Source organism: Nyctibius grandis, chromosome 5, assembly GCF_013368605.1.
Source record: "Nyctibius grandis isolate bNycGra1 chromosome 5, bNycGra1.pri, whole genome shotgun sequence".
Classification (NCBI taxonomy): domain Eukaryota; kingdom Metazoa; phylum Chordata; class Aves; order Nyctibiiformes; family Nyctibiidae; genus Nyctibius; species Nyctibius grandis.
The window spans coordinates 15113982-15135014 of NC_090662.1; the positions used below are offsets into that span (position 1 = coordinate 15113982).

General features: G+C 43.9%; 1 protein-coding gene across 1 annotated transcript in view; it reads right to left on the reverse strand.

Annotated features, from left to right (window-relative positions):
- Positions 1 to 21033, reverse strand: part of RELN (reelin) — a 314463-nt gene that overhangs the window by 256696 nt on the left and 36734 nt on the right. Inside the window, 1 exon segment of the mRNA XM_068402522.1 lies at positions 6950 to 7060. Coding sequence (XP_068258623.1) covers positions 6950 to 7060 — 111 coding nt within the window.

Below are 21033 nucleotides of genomic sequence, written 5' to 3' on the forward strand. Positions count from 1 at the left end.
TATCATCATTACGGTTTTGTTACATACCATTTCCAAGGGGGAGTACCTTAAAACTAAACTCAAATGTAAACTTTCTTGACCAATGTCAGTTTGGCATCAACTCACTATTTAATTGGCTGTTAACAAATTCTCCAAGATATGACTGCTGTACAGATATTTTATCTTCCTGTTAATTGGTAATTATGCATTGGCAGGAAAAACAGTGTTTCTTTCCAATTATTCCAGAACTCAGTGATTATTTAAACTTTGCTAATTAGCAGCAGAGGGCTGGTACCTCTTCTGGGCAAATTGTATTTGATAATCTCTATTAAAATATACATGGCAGTAGCTGACTTGTAACAAACAAAAAAAAAAAAGTCTCAGTTCAAAGGGTATTAGAGACAGCACAAGGCAAATGGGGGCCTATTAAAATTTCCCCAACTGTTCTAATGAGAATGCCGAGGGTCATTTCTTCCTAGTTTACCATCTGTTTGGTTTCTGGCAAATATCTCCGGTGTGAAGGGAGGGTCCTGGAGCCCGTTTGGCTTGTCACAAAGTAAACCAGGGATCTACAGCAATTTCAATGAGTTACAAAACTGCACTTCAAGAGCGGTAGCATGTGTGTAGCTGAAAACTTTTTTTTAAAAAAGCTGGCATTTACCCATTATTTCTTACTTTTTAAAGCCGTGAACAAGCACAGAGAGACAAAGATTGAGCACAAGGGCTCAGTTTTATTGGCTCACCTAACAAGAAGAATCCATCAGTTGGCCTTTTTCCATCTCACAATGTTAGTGGGATATTTTCCTTTATCTGTCAAAGTCCAAAAGCAAAATATTACCCCAGAACCATCAGTGTTTGGGCATAAACTGATGCCAAAACCAAGCCTCTAAAGGCTCAAAACCACATGCCCCATACAGGAGCAGCAGGAGCCTCAGGTGTCTCCAACCCTCAGTCCAGACCAATGCACCAGCAGAGTTGGGGAGCATGGCCAGAGCATTTTTGGCAGTGCTTTCTTGGAGATGACACTCTGGGTGCCCTTCAGGCACCCACTTTGCCCTTCTTCCTCTGAGTATTAAACCAGCAGCATCACCAATGACACCCACCTACAGTCACTCTGCCCTAAGACTGCTTGTGACCTGTGAGCCAAAGGGGAATATGGGACCAGGGAACTACTTTTATCCTTTTCCCCAATTCCCAGCTCATACAACGCCAGATCAAAATGATCCTTCATCTATAAACTGAAAGAGGTTTTTTGGTTTTGGTCTGCTATGCAAAAACATATGTAACCAAAATACCAAGCAGAGGATTATGTGCAGGCTGCCTTAATCCTGCCAAAAGGCAATAAAATAATTTAAAAAGGAGTATAAGACAAAATGTAACGCCAAATAAATTATTTCTGGTGATTGTTCTTCCCAGGATTTCCTCTAGGAAATTTTTATTCACCATATTTTAAGGAATATTTGTAACTATTCAATTTTTTTTTTTTAAGTCCCAGAGACTCAATGTATTACTTACAGTAGGTGTGATCACCTCCACAGTACAGAAACAAAGAATTGCAAAAGAGAAAAGACTGCAAGATGATCTTTCATATTCTATTTTTCATTTTCTAGCAGATGCAATTCCCCTGTTCAGGCCCTAAAATGTCTCCAGGTAACATCACTCCCATAGCCTCCATAAAGTAGCCCACAGAGTTAAACAAAACCTAAAAGTCACCAGCAGTTTATGACCTAACAGTAGAGAAGAGACATATGTTTTAAAAGACAGTAAATTACAAGTTGTATAAACCTACACAGAAAACAAACCAAAAATTTTCTCTTAGCCAATTAAGCCTGTGGCAGCCCTTTCCAGTGTAATGAGGGCTTTGAATCCACTGTCTCTACCATAATAGAGCCTATGGACTTTCAAAAGGACCTTTTCAATTTAGGTTGAAAGGGTAATGCATATATAAATATTATAATGAAATTACTTGTTTATTCCACATTTAATATAAGGTAAACATCAGTGTAGTAATTATGATTTTGCATAAAGTTAGGTTTTTTGGGCCTTAACTGTAAAGCTTTACATTTTCCTCTGTATTTTGTAAGAAACTAATTACATCAAACTCAAATTTTAAATAATTTATCATGCGTGCATGGTGTGAAAATCTACTGGGGAGCCATAAATCTTTGGGAAGAGTCCGAATACACGGAGATGCAGTGTGACTGGCAGGTCAAAGGCAAGCTTTGATGTGCACAGCCCAGCACGTCTGTCTGCTCAACCAGCCTGTCAGCCAGGACGATCCCATGTAATGAGACAGATTCAGGTCCTCAGCACACAGTGCTCCTTATCACTGCCGAGAGATTACGCTGTAATCTTCTCCTTTAATTGCAGAAATGATACGGCGTTCCTTGCTTTCCAGTGCACGTGGCTTTGGAGCAGCTGAGCTGTATTTTCCTACTTAGCCCAAGTTACAGACCGGTACCCCTACCACCCACCAAACCCATTTAACCTTAATCTTATTTGCAAGATATCATTCCCAGCAAACCCACCATTGCATTTATAGCTTTCTAACATGTTTTTTTAGTACTCCTGTCTCCCACTTTCCTCTTATATATTCAGAAGAAGTCAAGCAGTGAGAATCCCTAAATGACCATATGTACATCCTGGTTGTACAGGAGGGTAGCCTTGATGGGCTGATAAACCCCAGAGCACCGCCAGCAGATGCCCCAAGCTATTGAAAAGAGGTCAAACACCAACAAAGACCCCCAGAGTCAAAAGCAGAAGGAAAGGACACATGGGGATGGAGAGATCCCATGGGAGTCCAAAATGTGTCTCCAGAGAGATGGGGTGTGAATGACACTGAGGGGTATTAGTGTGTCTTTAAAAAGGGGGAGATGAAGAATAGGATTGCTCTTCAGCCTTCAGCAGGCAATGTTGAAGGATGTGGAAACAACTCCCAGGTATGCACTGCACTGACCGGGAGAGTGGAAATTATACTGAAGAGATACGACTTAGGGTATCTGTTGTGTCATGGGATTTAATGAAGAAAGAAAGGTTATTCTTAAAAGCTCAAGTTAAGAATTATTTCTTTGCTAAAGAATCCTCACAGCTTGCTTAGTGAGGTTGGAAGTACACATTTATGTTTTATCCCAGTTCTAATTTTAGCTTTACGCTTTTAGTTTTACCTTTATCTGAACCCAGACAATGGATCAGCTTGGGACAAAAGATGAATATTTATGACCACTATTAAGTTTTATCCCCAAAAGCTCACTCATTTCTCCCTAAAAGAGTTGTTAGAAGGTTTCCCAAATAAAAATTTCAGCAAGTTTCATGTCAGTATAACCCCACAGAGGAAACCAGTAACTATTTCTTTGGCTACATGATACATACTGAAAAAGAAAGAAAACATAACCCTTAGAATTAACTGTTAGCATTAATGTATTCTCTCTTTTTTCTTCAAAGCTTCTTGACACAGTTAACTAGTTGTTATAACTGACAATGATTGTGTCTCCATGAAGTGACTTCCTAAACTAGGTAATTAAAAGATAATTGTAGCCACGATACAGTAACTTATGGCACAAAAGACAGATATGTGTATGTTGGGAAGACTGCATATTGTCGGGGCACACTGGAATATTATGATAATCTAGCGTGACCTCCTGTGTGATGCAGACAAGAGCATTTCAATGGTAATATTGCAAGGGAGAAAAAAATATTCTTTCCTGCTCCGCAAGCAACCACTATCAACCCAATTTCAGAATATTGCTATCTTCAGGTTTTAAAGGCCCAGCTTTTGCGCCCACCCCCACCCCCTGCCGTTTAATCTATGATAAACTACATAAAGCTTTGAATTGAGGTCTCTGAACCTGCCATAGTGCTCAACATTTAAAAAAAAAAAATTTCCAGCAAGCTAAATCTAACCTAAACATCACCATCACTTGCTGGAAAGGAGGAGCAGCTTCTTTGCTAACTGGAAATGATGACACAACAGATGGATACAGGGTTTCTGGAGAGAGTGCTTTATGTTTTCTTCAGAAAATGAAACAATGCCATTCCCACCTACTATTTTATTAAACAATACATTAAATACTGTGGACACTACTCTCTTTTTCTACTGCAGATGGTAGATTTTAAAATATTGTTAATTTTTAAAACTGCCAATTTTTTTTAAAAAGCATATCTTTCAGATGCTAAATGCTTTTTGGAAGAGGCCAGTCTTCTCACCTCTCACTGAGGAGTAGAGAATGGAAATGTTTCTGTAGTTCTCAGTCCTGAGAGCCACCAGTACATCATTGATTGAACATTCATATAAAATTAAGTTTAAAAGCTATTGCCATTCTTCCATCACTGTTTACTTTTTACTTTGACTGCAAAGACACTGCACAAGAGTATCAGCTCCTTTGAAACCTGGCTTGTATCAGAGATAGTGTGGCCAGCAGGACTAGGGAAGCGATTGACCCCCTGTACTTGGCGCTGGTGGGGCTGCACCTGTGTTCAGTTTTGGGCCCCTCACTACAAGAAAGACATTGAGGTGCTGGAGCAAGTCCAGAGAATGGCAACAAAGCTGGTGAAGGGTCTAGAGAACAAGTCTTATGAGGAGCGGCTGAGGGAACTGGGGTTGTTTGTCTGGAGAAAAGGAGGCTGAGGGGAGACCTTATCGCTCCCTACAACTACCTGAAAGGAGGCTGTAGTGAGGCAGGTGTTGGTCTCTTTTCCCAAGTAACAAGCGATAGGACAGCCTCAAGCTGTGCCAGGGGAGGTTTAGATTGGATATTAGGAAAAACTTATTTACCGAAAGGGTTATCAAGCATTGGAACAGGCTGCCCAGGGAAGTGGTGGAGTCACCATCCCTGGAGGTATATAAAAGACGTGTAGATGTGGTGCTTAGGGACATGGTTTAGTGGTGGACTTGGCAGTGCTAGGTTAACAGTTGGACTTGATCTTAAAGGTTTTTTCCAACCAAAACAATTCTATGATTCTATGAAACATTCAGAATTTTTTTTTCAATATATATGCAAGCTTAGGAACCAGCAAAGAAAAACAGCAAAATGAGATTTTAATTTAAAATGTTGCATAACTAACAACCGTAACACAGCTGATCCCACAGTTTGCCTGTAGAAAGTTCAAAAGAAAGGCAGCAGTTTTTGTCTGACATGGATAGAGGCATGCTCGAGACAGAGCAGCAGACCTCCCTGGGCATGACATTTGGGAATTTGTATTGATGAGCAAAATGAGGTAGCTCCGGCCACACGTGACTGCTTTTGCACCTCTTTGGCTTCCGTATTTTCCCAGCCTGTTGGCTTGGCTCTTCTTTTGGTCAACAGAATGCACATGTCACCAGTTTAGTCATTAGTTTTCTTACCAGCAACTGAATGCTCAAAGTAACACATCAAGAGCTAGAAAATTACCTTTGGCAAATTAAAAAAGGCCACATCTTTTTTCCTGTCACACATCACATGTTACTTTAACATCTGTCTCAGTGAGATGCCCACTATAACAGCCCCATTCTACAGATGAAGATACAAATTTAGGAAAAAAAACAGACGTACTTTGTAAATGCACAAAGCTATTTACGTTCTTAAAATTTTGCTTAATTTCCATTCTCAAATATTTAGATGTGATGAAACATGGCTTGTATGCCTTGCCCAGCGAGTTTGCCTTACAGGTCCACGATCTCCTCAATGACATGATACAAACACCTATTTTATGTCAAGATAATAGCTTGCCAGTAACTTGACCATCCCAAAAATTTCACATAGATAAGTGCTTTCCTTCTCGCTTACTCCATCAGATCCTGTTCATCCTGTAAAGAGTACGGTGGGAAAGAAGAAACAGCAGTACTACTTCTTGCAGAAAAGTGGATCTTTCAGTGCCTTTTACACAAGACATGAAATACCTGTGGCAGCTGTGCTCTTCCCTTTGAAAGACTGAGCAAAAATTTTGAGGTCTATCAGTGGTGCTATTCACAGAGGCAAAGTCCTTCTCAAATTATTTCTCAATACAGTTTCAAATAATATGCTATATATGTTGCATTGTTTCATTTACCAGCCAACGTATGTCTGCTGTATGACACTCACAGGCCCAGTCTACTCGTGTTTCACACGCATTATAACAAAAATAATTACTACGAAAGATTACTATGAAGAAAGTACTGAGTTTTAACCCTAACAGACAAATGAATATTTAAACATGCTACTGCAAGTGCAGCGCAGTTGGTGTCCCATATGACTGGTACCTATTTTTGTACCTTCACCCCAGATTGCTTGTTAGGGGTCACCAAGTTCCTCCAATTGGAGGAACACAATTCTTACAAGTATTTGTAAGGATATAAAAAACGTTACCAAATAACAAACTGCAGAAGGTATAGCTGTAAATTACTTGTACAAATTTAGAAGAGGTTTTTCAAAAGTGCCTGTCCTTAGCACAACTGGCCTGGCTGCTACCGCTGAATGCAACATTGAAATGTATAATAATTCTGCAAAACCTGTCCTACCCCTTTTACTACAATTCTGGTTTTCGTACATGGAAAATATTTGGTTATATAAAATACCTTAACCACCATTCTGGTTTTAAGGAAGATGATATTGTTAAGTGAATGGAAAAAGTAGGTTGACATAAGCTCAACGGAATCAGTTTTTCAGCACAAGAACAGTTAGACGCCTTGGGCTAAATGCTTTAGTTTATACTGCATTTTACACCATTTAGAAATGACTGTTTTAACCAGTTTAGCTGCTGAGGTTTTCTCTCTTAAAACTCATATAATTCAGTATACCAGTACCAGGCTGGCTAAAGACGAAGAGGGTGGAGGAAGAAATAAAAACTGTCTAAAAGCCACTACTGCCTTATCTCATTGACTCCCACTGACTTCCATGTATTGTTGATTACTCAGCCTAAATGAACTTGTTTCAGTAATTGTGTTGTTATTGATGTCCTCTGTATAACCAAGTATTCATTACCCTGGGTTGCAGAATGTAAATTACACTGGACTTACCAAATCCAAAAGCACTGGAACCACCAACGCTTTGAGAAGCCTGAGCACTGGTAGAGGTGTAGAGCCCAGTTACCAGTAAGCCATCAAAGACGGTACTTGTCGAAATAGTCACTGAAATGAGAGAAATAAGTGTAATTATTTATAAGCAGTACTTAAGATCCTATACACATTCTGCGAGCAGACTCTTGCACTTGAATGAGATCCCATCATTCAGTACAGTGAATTAATCTGAATTCCCCCAATACTTATGACACTTCAGTGACTTTAAATTGGCTTTGCCCTGTAATTTCCTCAAACAACTTGTTCAGCAGTCAAGCTGTGTGTGCCAAGTTTCAGTCTGCTCCTGTACAACTTCCTCAGCGTTTACTTAAAGAAAATTGACTGCTTTAGAGATAAAAGACTGGCATTTATTGGTGTTTGACTCAGCTTCTATTCCTAAATGAATCATAAGTCATGTACCAGTAATCATCCGCAGCAGGAACCAGACACAAATTGAGCATTACAACAGGATCTGAAACGAACATCAAAAGGGTGGTTGTGGCCATTTCTTCTTGGGAAGTTGCCTTTGCCAGAAGCACAAAACTATGCTATACACTAAATGCACAATGAGCTAGTAAAATGTAGCCTTGAAATATATGGATTGTAAGAAATTGTCAAGACATTAGAATATAGTAAAAGCAGTGAAATAACCAGGATTATGGTATTGTTCTTTCTGGACTTGAACAGAGTGCTAAATTATGGTTATTATACATATTATAGCATTATACAATTAAGTTATATGGGTGTCTGGGTCATTACAGATGATGTGTATTTAAATAACTCATGTACGTATTTTTAAGAGATTCTTAGATATTAACAGTGAAGTAATCACCCAAATAGCATCTACGAGTAACACTGGAATCTATATATTCTTTATTAGAAGTGACAAATCTTGCAATATTTATTTAGTTCATGCAAATACTAATTCTCACTTTTTTTGCTTGGGTATCTTTCAGATTGTATCACTATATATTTATCATCGGCCTCAGTGGTTCTATCTTGGAAAGACCTAAATTATTAAGTGTCAGGTTTAGGTTTTTCCCATTGTATAAATGCAATATCCTCTATGGCCAGAATGACTTCTCTAATCCTACAGAAACACACAACCTTTGCTTCATGATAATCTCCTGTCTGGTTTTTTTTTTTTTTATTTATTCAATATTCTAACATTAGGTTGTGTACCTTTGAATTAAAAATCAGAACTAGGAAATTTTACAAAAAAATAGATAGATTTACAATGAGGTAAATTTTCTTCTCTTTCTCTCCTCACCTTTGTCTGTCTAATATCATCCTTTACTACATCTAATGTCTGTCTAATGCCATCTTTTTCTACAATCTTTACCTATATTTATTTAAATGTGGATAAACTGTATTGCAAATCTACAGCCTACCATACAGGACTTCTTTTTTCTTTTTTAAACTGCATTATGAAGGGCAAAGAACCTGCAAGGAGATCCCCACAAAAAGATCTCCCTGCTGAAGAAGAGTCTCATTACTTGTAGCCTCGTACATTGAAGATGCATCAAGATATTAGTTACCACACTGGTTCTGCTTTCATACGTTAATCCTTTTATCCCCCATCTTAACACACAGAGATTAGTGCTTGACAGGGATTGCTGATGAACTCTGATCTCTCCCTACATCAAGTTCCACCTCCCCATATTGCTGTCCGTTGCTGGAAATATCACGAGCCAGTGACTGGCCATGGAACTGAAGCAAGGTACTGAGAGGTGACTGCTAGTACATTCACTGGTGATACACATTCAGAAGTAAAACAGTTGGGATTTTTTTTAATCCCAACAGTCATTCAGTGTTTCATCTGGGGTACACATTGGCTTGAACTTACTATTAAATATCTAAAGAACATGCAAACAATGACAGTGCCTTAATTTGTTCTGAGCAGAGGAGCAATATTTACCATGTTTAATTTATCCTTCAACTCTTTATATTTAATTATCTTCCGTTCTGTGATTATTCAATAGTATACTGAGTAATTCCTGGACCCAACTTTTCTGCTCCCATGACTCCAAATTTCAGTGTTTTGCAACAGACACTTCCCTGAATGCAGCCGTGGGTTCAGAGCCATATGCTCAATTTTTAAGAGGAGGCCACTTCTGAAACATATGTTAGAAGAACAGCAAAAGAGACTAGATTTTTTAAAAATAAAATAAGTATTACGGGTAGAAAAAGAAAATCAAACAAACAAACAATGAATTCTTCCTGTGTTTGATGATGAAGTGGCGAATAATGCAGAACCTTTTCTTCCCTTTGTGCTTTTAAACCAACAAAGAGGCAAAACATATGTTGAAAAAACATGTCTATGTGTTATTTTTGAAGACTTGGCAAAACAGTCAGTGAAAAGCATTGATAGAAGGGCACTGGGCTAATACTTTGCTGCCATTTTGTTTCCCTGTGGGGAAGCATCTTATTCTTTACTGAATAGGATATAACGCAAAATCCTACTGTGAACAGGTGACCAGTTTCTCTCTGGGAAAGAAGTGATATTTTACAATGCCTGTATTTGATTTTGGACATATTTGTGTGATTGTCAACCCTCATTTTACATGAGCATGTAATAGGTCAATTTTTATTGTTGAAAAATTTCCAACACAGTATGGCTCCCTCATTAAGCCTCTGGGAAACTGTACAATGCCTCTAGCACATTTTTTAAAAACAGAGCACTAGGCTGTTATTATACACGTGTCATACATTTCAGAATAATTTCGTAGTTCTTCAAGAGGAAAAAAATTAATCATGACATTCTTAGTGATTTTTTTTTTTTCTTCTGCTCAGTGGTGAAATACATCAAATTCCCACAAAATGAAAGAAAACACACACCATGCCAAGTGTTACTGACCAAGAACAGGAAAGTTGTGCTAATGCACCGCTCGGCAACAGGACCATGACTTTATGTTGGGACTAGGGCTTGTTACTGAGGGCTCTCAGCTTCCCCTTCCAACAGCAACAAGAAGATTCCTCCAAGATCCCCTCTGCCAGGCTTTGCTTCTGCCCTTACACTGGCTCATGCCATATGCAGTTGATGCCAAATATCCAGCGCTTCTTGGCTGAAGCCAAGACCCACTTGGACCTTGGAAAACATCTGGAGGGGCACAGCTGCACAGGGCACTTGGGGCTGGGCAGACAAGGAGGGACCCTGGCACAGCCCCACCGCCCTCCCCACAGCACCCAATGGGCGACACAGCAGCAAGTCTCATCTACAAGTCCAGCCAGGCTCTTCTCCATCCTCCACAACACCCTTCCTTGGGAGAATTTGGGTGAGTGAAGAAGGGAGGAGCCCTTCCCAGCCCTGGGGACCGCTCAGCCAGGCAGGGGGGACACCAGTCCCTGCCACCACCCACAGAGAAACACCCCATGACCAGCCCTTCTGGATGCTGCACCAGGGCAAGTGGGGAGCCCTGGCTTGACTTGTCTCAACCCTCACACTGGGGACGGGAAGGGAGCTTGTGAGAGAACCCCTGGAAGCAGGGAGCCCACGGCACAGATGTAAGCAGGAAGCCCTCAGCTGCCTTGAAATAGCCCAGTGAGAGGGACTGAGAACATCTTCCCGAGAAATGCAGGAGGGCTGCGCTGGGAACAACCTACTGATCAGGCAACAGCACGCTGCAAATATTAGAGGCAAAGCTGATAACAGCTACTTCAAAAGTTGCCCAACATTTCTTTCTATTTTCAGTTCCTGAGATCTTCGCCAACTTTTACCGTCTCGGGCTTTTTGTTTTGTTTTGTTTTTTCATGTTAAGTGTCTGCCTGAGACTGATTTAATTATTTAAGGGAGAAGGAATTTCAGTAAAAACACTTCATTCATTTCTGAGATGAGGTTAGAGGAAAATGTATTGCCCTGGCTGAAAAAAAAGCTGCCTTCAGCAGCTCTTCTGCTCTGAAGTGAGAGAGCTGTCATCCAAGTTTGCACAAATTATATTTTTTATATATATATATCTACACAAAAAAATCAGAGTTCACACATGCTCAAGAAAAGACATTTTTCATTTTTAGCATCTAAATATTTCTGGAGATTCTGTCCGCATTTAGCACTCTTAGAGCACTCACTGACTAATAGAGCTCACCAAAAAAAATCCCATGAAATATATTTCAGTCCAGCTATACTGCTTTGTTGAAGCAGAAGGGCTTTGTGGAGATATCAGGTCTGATGATGTTTTGATCTGGGAAGTTTCTCAGTGTTTTAAAGCTGAAAAAGTCATGTCTGCTGGTTGGAAAGAAAGGGATTTTAATCAAAAGTCTAAGCCTTCTGATGAGAAAACATCAATTCAGCAGAATATCACTTCTCAAAAAGCTGCAAAATGTCACAAAAATGAAGTTGCTCCTAAAGTTTGACCAACACCATCCCCAATAACCTAAAGCAAGGCGACACAAAAGCAGATCTGAGGGCAAGGGGATAGCGAATGAACTTGGATGGGGATAGTGGTGACACTGGAGCCAATACAGGTAATAGGGGACAAGAGACTTTTTGAAGAACAACTGGGGAGCAATGGGGAAGAGGGGACTACGGCAGGGCAAAGCAGCACATAGAAAGTGATGGAAGGGAGGAGATGGGATGTGTAGCTGTGGCCTGGGAACCCTGGAGGAGATGTTCAGTACAAGGGACTCACATGGTGACCAGGGAGCGAGACCAAGTGCAAAACCACCTGTTAAAGGCAACAGCAAAGTTTGGGTCAGCCTTACACGCTGGTCAACAGCCAGATGGCAATCCACTATGATCTCTTACTCCACCTTCTGAATCAAGTGAACGGTGTTTCCATGATGGATATGAAACCTTCCTGTCCACGTATCACATGGATAGGAATACATGGGTTAGGTGGATAACCAGTTTACTTTGTAAAAGCCTAGGAAATGGTTCCATGAAAAAAAATCATATCAGGGCTGGGAAATACCACAGGAGTAGCCTCCAGTGCCACTTAGCCCTACCCTTCTTTCTGTACAATGGTTGTGGTCACATAAAATTCTGAAACAACTGTATTTCTGAGAATCGTCAGTTCAATTAAATTTTCCACCAAAAAAAAAAATGTGGAAAGTTGCTGACTGCAACTCCCTGCACACTCAGCACATACACACTGCTGTGCTTGGCTAGAGTCACTACAGAGACTGGCTAAGTGAGCAGGCAGGGTGGCCTCATCCTGCCAGTGCCACGCATCTCCAGGGAGCTTTGGGTGCTATTTCCTTGGGAACAGAGGGGATGCAGCAGCCTCTCTTCAGAGACGCCTCACACTTCCCATGACAGGGTTCTGCGAGAGCCCTGGTGTTGGTGCCTCCCGTGGGACAAGGAGCAGCGGTGCCTCTGGTCATGCCGGGAGCTGACATGCCTTGAGGAGGAAGGCAGCTGGCAAGGATGTTGCTTAAATTATATCACAGGTGGAGGTAACAGCATAATAGAAAAGACAAAGTGAGTTTAGAACTGTAGTTATTTTTCAGATATTTCTGAGAAACTCATGCTATTCTTATGAACATAATTTTCACTGTGTTGCCAGTGTTATACGCTACACATAATATATATAATATAGAAATTATTAATCTGTGTAAGTAATTGCATAAAATTTCACAGAATCACAGAATCAACCAGGTTGGAAGAGACCTCTGGGATCATCGAGTCCAACCGTTGCCCTGACACCACCCTGTCAACTAGACCATGGCACTAAGTGCCATGTCCAGTCTTTTCTTAAACACATCCAGAGATGGTGACTCCACCACCTCCCTGGGCAGCCCATTCCAATGTCTAATAACCCTTTCTGAAAAGAAATTCTTCCTAATGTCCTGAACCTCCCCTGGTGAAGCTTGAGGCTGTGTCCTCTTGTCCTATCGCTAGTTGCCCAGGAGAAGAGGCCAAGTCCCACTTCACTACAACCTCCCTTCAGGTAGTTGTAGACTGCAATAAGGTCACCTCTGAGCCTCCTCTTCTCCAGGCTAAACAACCCCAGCTCCCTCAGCCGTTCCTCGTAGGACAGACCCTCCAGACCCTTCACCAGCTTGGTCGCCCTCCTCTGGACTCGCTCCAACACCTCAACATCTTTCTTGAAATGTGGGGCCCAGAACTGGACACAGTACTCAAGATGCGGCCTCACCAGTGCCGAGTACAGAGGGACGATCACTTCCCTAGACCAGCTGGCTACACTATTCCTAATAGAGGCCAGGATGCCATTGGCTCTCTTGGCCACCTGGGCACAATGCTGGCTCATGTTTAGCCGGCTGTCGATCAGCACCCCCAGGTCTCTTTCCGCCAGGCCGCTTTCTAACCACTCTGCCCCCAGCCTGTAGAGCTGCATGGGGTTGTTGTGGCCAAAGTGTAAGACCCGGCACTTGTTCTTGTTGAACCTCATGCCGTTGGTCTCGGCCCATCTATCTAACCTGTCCAGATCCCTCTGTAGGGCCTTCCTACCCTCCAGCAGATCGACACTCCCACCCAGCTTGGTGTCATCTGCAAATTTGCTGAGGGTGCACTCAATCCCTACGTCTAGATCATCTATAAAGATATTGAGCAGCACCGGCCCCAGAACTGAGCCCTGGGGAACACCGCTAGTGACCGGCCGCCAGTTGGACTTTGCCCCATTCACCACCACTCTCTGGGCTCGGCCATCCAGCCAGTTTTTAACCCATCGAAGAGTCCACCCATCCAAGCCCCGGGCAGCCAGTTTGTCTAGGAGGATGCTGTGGGAGACAGTGTCGAATGCCTTACTGAAGTCTAGGTAGACTACATCCACAGCCCTGCCCTCATCTACTAAGTGGGTCACTTGATCATAGAAGGAGATCAGGTTGGTCAAGCAGGACCTGCCTTTCATGAATCCATGTTGGCTGGCCCCGATGCCCCGATTGTCCTGCATGTGCCGTGTAATGGCACTCAGGATGATCTGTTCCATCACCTTGCCTGGCACCGAGGTCAGGCTGACAGGCCTATAGTTCCCTGGATCATCCTTCCAGCCCTTCTTGTAGATGGGCGTTACATTTGCTAATTTCCAGACAGCTGGAACTTCTCCAGTTAACCAGGACTGCTGGTAGATAATAGAGAGTGGTTTGGCAAGTTCGTTTGCCAGTTCCTTCATTACTCTGGGGTGAATCACATCCGGGCCCATAGCCTTGTGGGTGTCCAACTGGCACAGCAGGTCACTAACTGTCTCCTCCTGGATTACGGGGGATTCACACAGCCCCCCGCCCCTAACTTCAGGCTCTGGGGACCGAGTCTCCTGAGGACAACCGGTCTTGACATTAAAGACTGAGGCAAAGAAGGCATTGAGCACCTCTGCCTTTTCCTCATCCCCTGACACTACACTACCCTCCTCATTCAGCAAGTGGTGGAGGCTCTCCTTGACCCTCCTTTTGCTGTTGATGTATTTGTAAAAGCTTTTTTTGTTATCTTTGACTGTAGCAGCCAAATCAAGCTCTAATTGAGCTTTGGCCCTTCTAATCTTCTCCCTACACGACCTGGCAACGTCCCTATAGACCTCCAAAGTTACCCGACCCTTCTTCCAGAGCAAATAGGCTCTCTTTTTTTCCTTAAGATCTAGCCTAAGTTCTCTGTTTAACCAGGCCGGTCTTTTTCCCCGACGGCTTGTCTTCCTACACACCGGGACAGCCTGCTCCTGAATATTTAGTAATTCCCTTTTGAAGCATGTCCAGCCTTCCTGGACTCCTTTGCCCTCCAGGACCGACTCCCAAGGGACTCGGTCCACCAACCTCTTAAACAGACTAAAGTCAGCCTGCCGGAAATCTAAGGCAGACATTCTGCTCTTGCCCCTCCTTACTTCCCCCACTATCGAAAACTCTAACATTTCGTGGTCACTATTCCCAAGATGGCCACCGACCCTCACATCTCCCACTAGTCCTTCTCTGTTCACAAACAACAGGTCAAGCAGGGCCCCTCCTCTAGTGGGCTCATTTACCACTTGCATGAGGAAGTTGTCCTCCACACATTCGAGGAACCTCCTAGATTGCTTCCTCTCTGCCATGTTGTATTTCCAGCAGACATCCGGCAAGTTGAAGTCGCCCACGAGTACAAGGGCCGGCGACCGGGCAGCTTCTGACAGCCGCTTGTAAAACACCTCATCCGCCTGCTCATCCTGGTTGGGTGGTCTATGACAGACTCCCACCGTAATGTCTGCCCTGCCAACCTTCCCCCTGATCTTTACCCATAGACATTCAACCTTGTCATCCTCACCATCTTCCTCAATTTTGACACAGTCCAAGCACTCCCTAACATACAGCGCTACCCCACCGCCTCTCCTGCTTCGCCTGTCCCTCTTAAAGAGCTTATAGCCATCCATAGCTGCACTCCAGTCATGAGAGTCATCCCACCACGTTTCTGTGATGGCAACCACATCACAACCTTCCTGCTGTACAGTGGCTTCTAGCTCTTCCTGTTTGTTGCCCATACTGCGTGCATTGGTGTAAATGCACTTCAGCTGGGCTAGTGGCCTTGCCCCCGATGCAGGCCTGTCGCCCCTAGGTTCATTTGCAGTTGCCCTGGTCTTATCCCCCTCCCCCATCAAACCTAGTTTAAAGACCTCTTAACCAGCCCTGCCAACTTCTGGGCCATAACCCTTTTCCCCTTGTGACTCAGCTGTTCCCCATCCGACATAAGCAGACCCGGTGCCATGAAAGCTGCCCCGTGGTCAACGCACCCAAAATCCCACCTACGGCACCAGTCTCTTAGCCACATATTGATCTGTTGTACTTTCATAGTCTTTTCCCTATTTTCACCTAAGACCGAAGGAATTGAAGAGAATATAACCTGTGCACCTACCCCCTTTACCAAATGCCCCAGGGCCTATCAAAATTCCCTTTTGATAGCCCTGGGACTTCTCCCTTCAATCTCATCCCTACTCACCTGCAATACTAATAGTGGGTAGTAGTCAGAGGGCCTCACCAGTTCAGGAATCCTCCTGGCAACATCCCTTACCCGAGCCCCAGGGAGGCAGCAGACTTCCCTGTGAGTCGGGTCTGGCCTGCATATGGGGCCCTCCGTTCCCCTTAGCAGGGAGTTGCTTATAACAATTACTTTTCTCCTTTTTGGAGCTTGTTGCAACCCTCCTACTTGGTTGCTTCTGTTTACGTAGCCCCTTAGAAGGTCTTTCACCTAGATTCGTGTCTTCCTGATGCTCAGGAAGACACTCTGGCTCCAGCACCTCATACCTATTTTTCAGGGGACGCGGGGAGGGGAGAAAGGTCGGGATGGGATTTGCCTACCACCCCGAGCAGGGACCTGCCTCCATTTTCCCTCTCCCCCTAGGTCTCCTCCTGCTCCTTGTGGAGGAGGAAGAGGATCCTCCACTACCCGGGGAACATTAGGCCCGTCCGTTTTCTCCAGGACAGGCAGGGAACAGCACTGCCCGCCAACCTCTTCCTGGGATGCTCTTGTACTCCTGGGATGCTCTTGTACTCCTTAACCTTTCCACCTCCTCCTTAAGTCGTGCCACCAAGGAGATCAGGTTGTCGACCTGTTCATACCTCACACAGGTGAGGTCTCCGTTACCCTCCGTTACCCTCGAGTGCCAGGGTCAGGCTCTGGCACTCCCTGCAGCCTGACACCTGCACCTCTGCATGCTTCTGCAGCAGCTCCGTTTGGGTTGCCATGTCCTTTCTGGCACCCGCAGAGGACTTAGGGCCCCGCCGAGTGGAATCCATACCTGCCTGCCCACCTACCCTGCTCGCCCTGCCTGCGCAAACTGCCGCGCACACTGCCGCGCCCCTGTTTGTGCGCTCTGGGCCGCTCGCGCTCCCCAGGGGCCTTTCAACTCTACCGCGGTGCCTTCGGCTCCGCCCCCTCCTCGCCTGATTCGTTGCCGGGAACTTCCAGGTCTGGACGGGACTCGGGGCTGCTGCTTGGGTGGCCCCGAGTACGGAACCCGCCCGGCACATCCCGATCTCGCCCTTGCCCCGCGCTCACCTCAGTCGCTGTCTCTGCTGTCGCCGCTGTTGCCGACTGACTAACTAAGGTTACATTACCTCACATTCTCTTGAGGGACTGATTTACTCTCTGAAAAGATAGCTGCATTTTGACTGATACTCAAAATATTCAAAGTAGTATTCGAAGTAGTACAGCTAATGCATCTAAACTCTAAAGGCAGAAAAACTGCCAAGTGGAGGAAGGGGATCATCTTGGGAGATACCTGCCACTGACAGGTCTTACCAAATTTGGCTGCTCTTTAGCATCAGCTAAATATCACCACGAGGGCTGATATATACAGAAATTCTAGTGAATTTGCAGCTGCTGTTGATGACACCAAGTTAAAAAGCTCCAAGGCAAGGAAAATGACTAGATGTAGAGATACAACTATTACACATGAAACAGCATGAGTGGAGATTTAACAGAGTTCAAGAAAGAATTAATAAAGGCAAAAATCTTTGAAGCCCCGTGTACTGTTTATGTGCGTCAAGACACATAGAGTCAGTATAAAATTGCACTTTTGTATACCATGAAGAAAACAGAAAATAAGTTTGGTATGTGAAATGGGATCACTGCAGACAGCGAACTTCCCAAAATGAGACTTCCCTGCATCAAACCAAGGACAGGCATGTTTTACGTTCTACTCAAGGTCGAAGCCAGTTCCTTATAATACTGTAATATTTCATCATTGTACACCTGAGCCATGGCTGGAAACTTTCTTCTTTGGACATAGATTACTTATACTGAAGTAATTCATTTTTTTGCTTGACTCCTCAAAAAATGTATCAGTCTCTAAGTGATGCAGGTCAGGTGTGCAATGGCACTGTTCACGGAGGCCTCTGCTCCTTCACAGTGTCATGGCTTTCACAGGAGACTGCAAAAAGAAATGGAGACTAACCTCAAGTTCAGCAAACGCTATCAATGGCTATCAACAGCCTGTCCTGTCCAACTTATACATCAATGATCTGGATGAAGGAACAGAGCGTACCCTCAGCAAGTTTGCTGATGACACAAAACTGGGAGGAGTGGCTGGTACACCAGAAGGCTGTGCTGCCATTCAGCAAGACCTGGACAGGCTGGAGAGTTGGGTGGAGAGGAATCTAATAAAGTTCAACAAAGGCAAGTGGAGGTCCCACACCTAGGGAGGAATAACCCCATGCACCAGTACAGGCTGGGGGTTGACCTGTTGGAAAGCAGCTCTGCAGAGAAAGACCTGGGAGTCCTGGTGGACAACAAGTTCACCATGAACCAACATTGTGCCCTTGTGGCAAAGGAGGCCAATGGTATCCTGGAGTGCATTAGGAAGAGTGTGGCCAGCAGGTCGAGGGAAGTTATCCTCCCCATCTACACTGCCCTGGTGAGGCCACACCTGGAGTACTGTGTGCAGTTCTGGGCCCCCCAGTTCAAGAAAGATAAGGAACTACTGGAGAGAGTCCAGCGGATGGCTACAAAGATGATTAGAGGACTGGAGCATCTCTCTTACAAGGAGAGGCTGAGGGAGCTGGGTCTGTTTAGTCTGGGAAGAGAAGACTCGGGGGGGATCTTATCAATGCTTACAGATACCTTAGGGGCAGGTGTCAAGGGGATGGGGCCAGACTGTTCTCAGTGGTGCCCAGTGACAGGACAAGGGGCAATGGGCACAAACTGAAACATGGGAAGTTCCATCTCAATATGAGGAAAAACTTCTTTACTTTGAGGGTGCCAGAGCACTGGAACAGGCTGCCCAGGGAGGTTGTGGTCAACAACCACGTTCCCACCACACCACTAGGATTGGTGACAGGTCACCCCCCAGCAAGGTCTCATGCTGCCCCCATGGGACCAGCATGGAGCCGGGATGGGGGAATGAACAGCAGCCCAGTGAGCGTCAGGAGCTCCGGTCCTTCTGTTCTGAATTTTCCTCCACTGGCTTTGCTCACAATGGCTTTAAAAGCAGAAATTAAGTGGTGTTCCCAGAGTGGATTTCTGGACTCATTTTCTGCAGTCTCAGTAAGTTGGGAAAGGTTTGTGCAAAAGATGAACCAACACATGGAAGTTGTTCTTCATCCCTTCCCAAGCTGGTCCTCTCTTTTAGGCAATGTTGTCTTAATGCTACCATCATGCAACGCCAAACATAAGTGGCCCAACTGTAAACCCATCCTGGCACATAGTGCTGTCTTAGAGGGCACAGATAATACTAAGCCCAAATCCTTAATATGCCAGATCACCCCTGAAATGCCAACTACAGGTGAAATTGCTAGTGAGAAGAGAATAAGCTCTGATGCCTTATTTAAAGGTGCACTGTTTAGACACCGCAATCTATAAATACTCAAGTAGGGTTTTAGAGGTATGCATTCAAAAAGTGTGCCGATGAAGCTATTTGTAAATTAATGGTAAAGTATGCATCATGACAAGAATACAGAAACTGTATACACTTAATTGCACTCAGAACCTTATTAATAAAAAAGAAGGTATTTTTAAGAAATAGTGACAGATATGTTGTCGTCAAACTAACCTTTAGTGCTCACAGAAATACTTTGCTTTCAAAAGAAACCAAAATCCAGGAATTCATAGGTATGCAGCAATTTCAAATACGAGTGCCAGACAGACACCCAAGAACAGTGTGAATCGCAAGCCTCAACCTCATCCAGCAAAAACAAAAGCAGAAAACTCTTGGGAATCTTACTTATACTGATTTTCAGTTTCCCCAGGTAGGTGGGAAAAAAACAAAAATGAAAGACATTTCAGCATGGTTGAATAAACAGACGTGGGCAAGAAACAGCACTCTTACAACTGAAAATGTTCTTACTTGAGTAATGGTTTTCTAAAGCCCACACCAAAGCGCTAGACTCACAACAGCACACCAGTGAACATTTCTTGAAGGTGGAATGATGGCTTGTTGAACAGCACCATCTCGAACCTGTGATGCCTTCACCAATGACTCCAGTTACCAAGAGCTCTTGGGAGGAGGGAACTGAAAATGCACAAGTTTTGAACCTTGCTCTAGACAGCTTAAAAATCAGATCTGCTATTGCTTTGCATTACGGTACTAATTTCATTGGTTCTGCCCCATGCTCCATCAAATCTCTTTGACTCCATAGCTTTTCAATTCCTTTCCTAAATTGGTAATGAGCAACAAAGAACTGAAAATAGATTGCAGATGTGTGGCAAGATGTCAGTAACATGATATACAGAGACATCATTTGTCATTGATGCAAAGAGTAGCCTATCAGCCTTGTGAAAGAACTATTTGCAGAGACACTACTTATAACATCGTTTTGAAAGTTCATAACAAGATAGTGATAATGACATCAGCAGCAATATAACCAGAGTTTATTCTTATATTCCTAAACTACAAAGGATTGGTCACATTTTTTATAAGCTCTGAGATGATTCCAAGCCTGCACCTCACTAAAAGTGAAGAGTCCAATGCTTAGACCAGTGAACAGACTCAGGCACCTAAACCAGGTGTATGATTCCAAAATTAGACCCAAGAACCTGACTTCTCATGCATCAAAATCCCTAACTTAAATATGTTTCTGACCATACCCAAAGCCACTGGAAATTTGGCCACATTGAGCAATAGAGTGCCTTGTTCCGGCTGGCATCACTAAACATGTTGGCACAGCCCAGAGACCTGACAGAGGAGGGATAAGACCGGCTGCTGCCACAGCAGCCTGCTTCCTAACCCACAGTAATTAAGGATTTCACCCAGGTAAGAGGATTCAAACCTGAATTTCCCAAGCAAATACCCTGAAATATTTTAAACCCCAGTGTCTGTGTGGGCCAGCCTCTGTCCCTCAGCTGCAGGCATTGCATTTTGTATGGGAAAAGTGAATACTAGCTGCCACAGAGAGAGGCTTGTTCTCTATTCCCGCAGTTGGGGCAGCCTTCTTGGAAAGAGGAGATGAAGGTTTCAGTCAGTGGCCCAGCGAATATGTGCTACTGCTATATAAAGCTCCCGAGAACATCATATCTATTTATGTCACCCCATTTAGCCTGTAAATCTCACCCTAACTTCTAAAACAGGCCAGATGAATCACACTCAAGAAATGCCTGATTCTCCCCACTGATTATAAAGGGAGTGTAGACCGCAAAGCTCAGCTGTAGATGTCAACACTGAAGATGGCCAAACTGAGATGAATCCCACCAGGAGTCACAC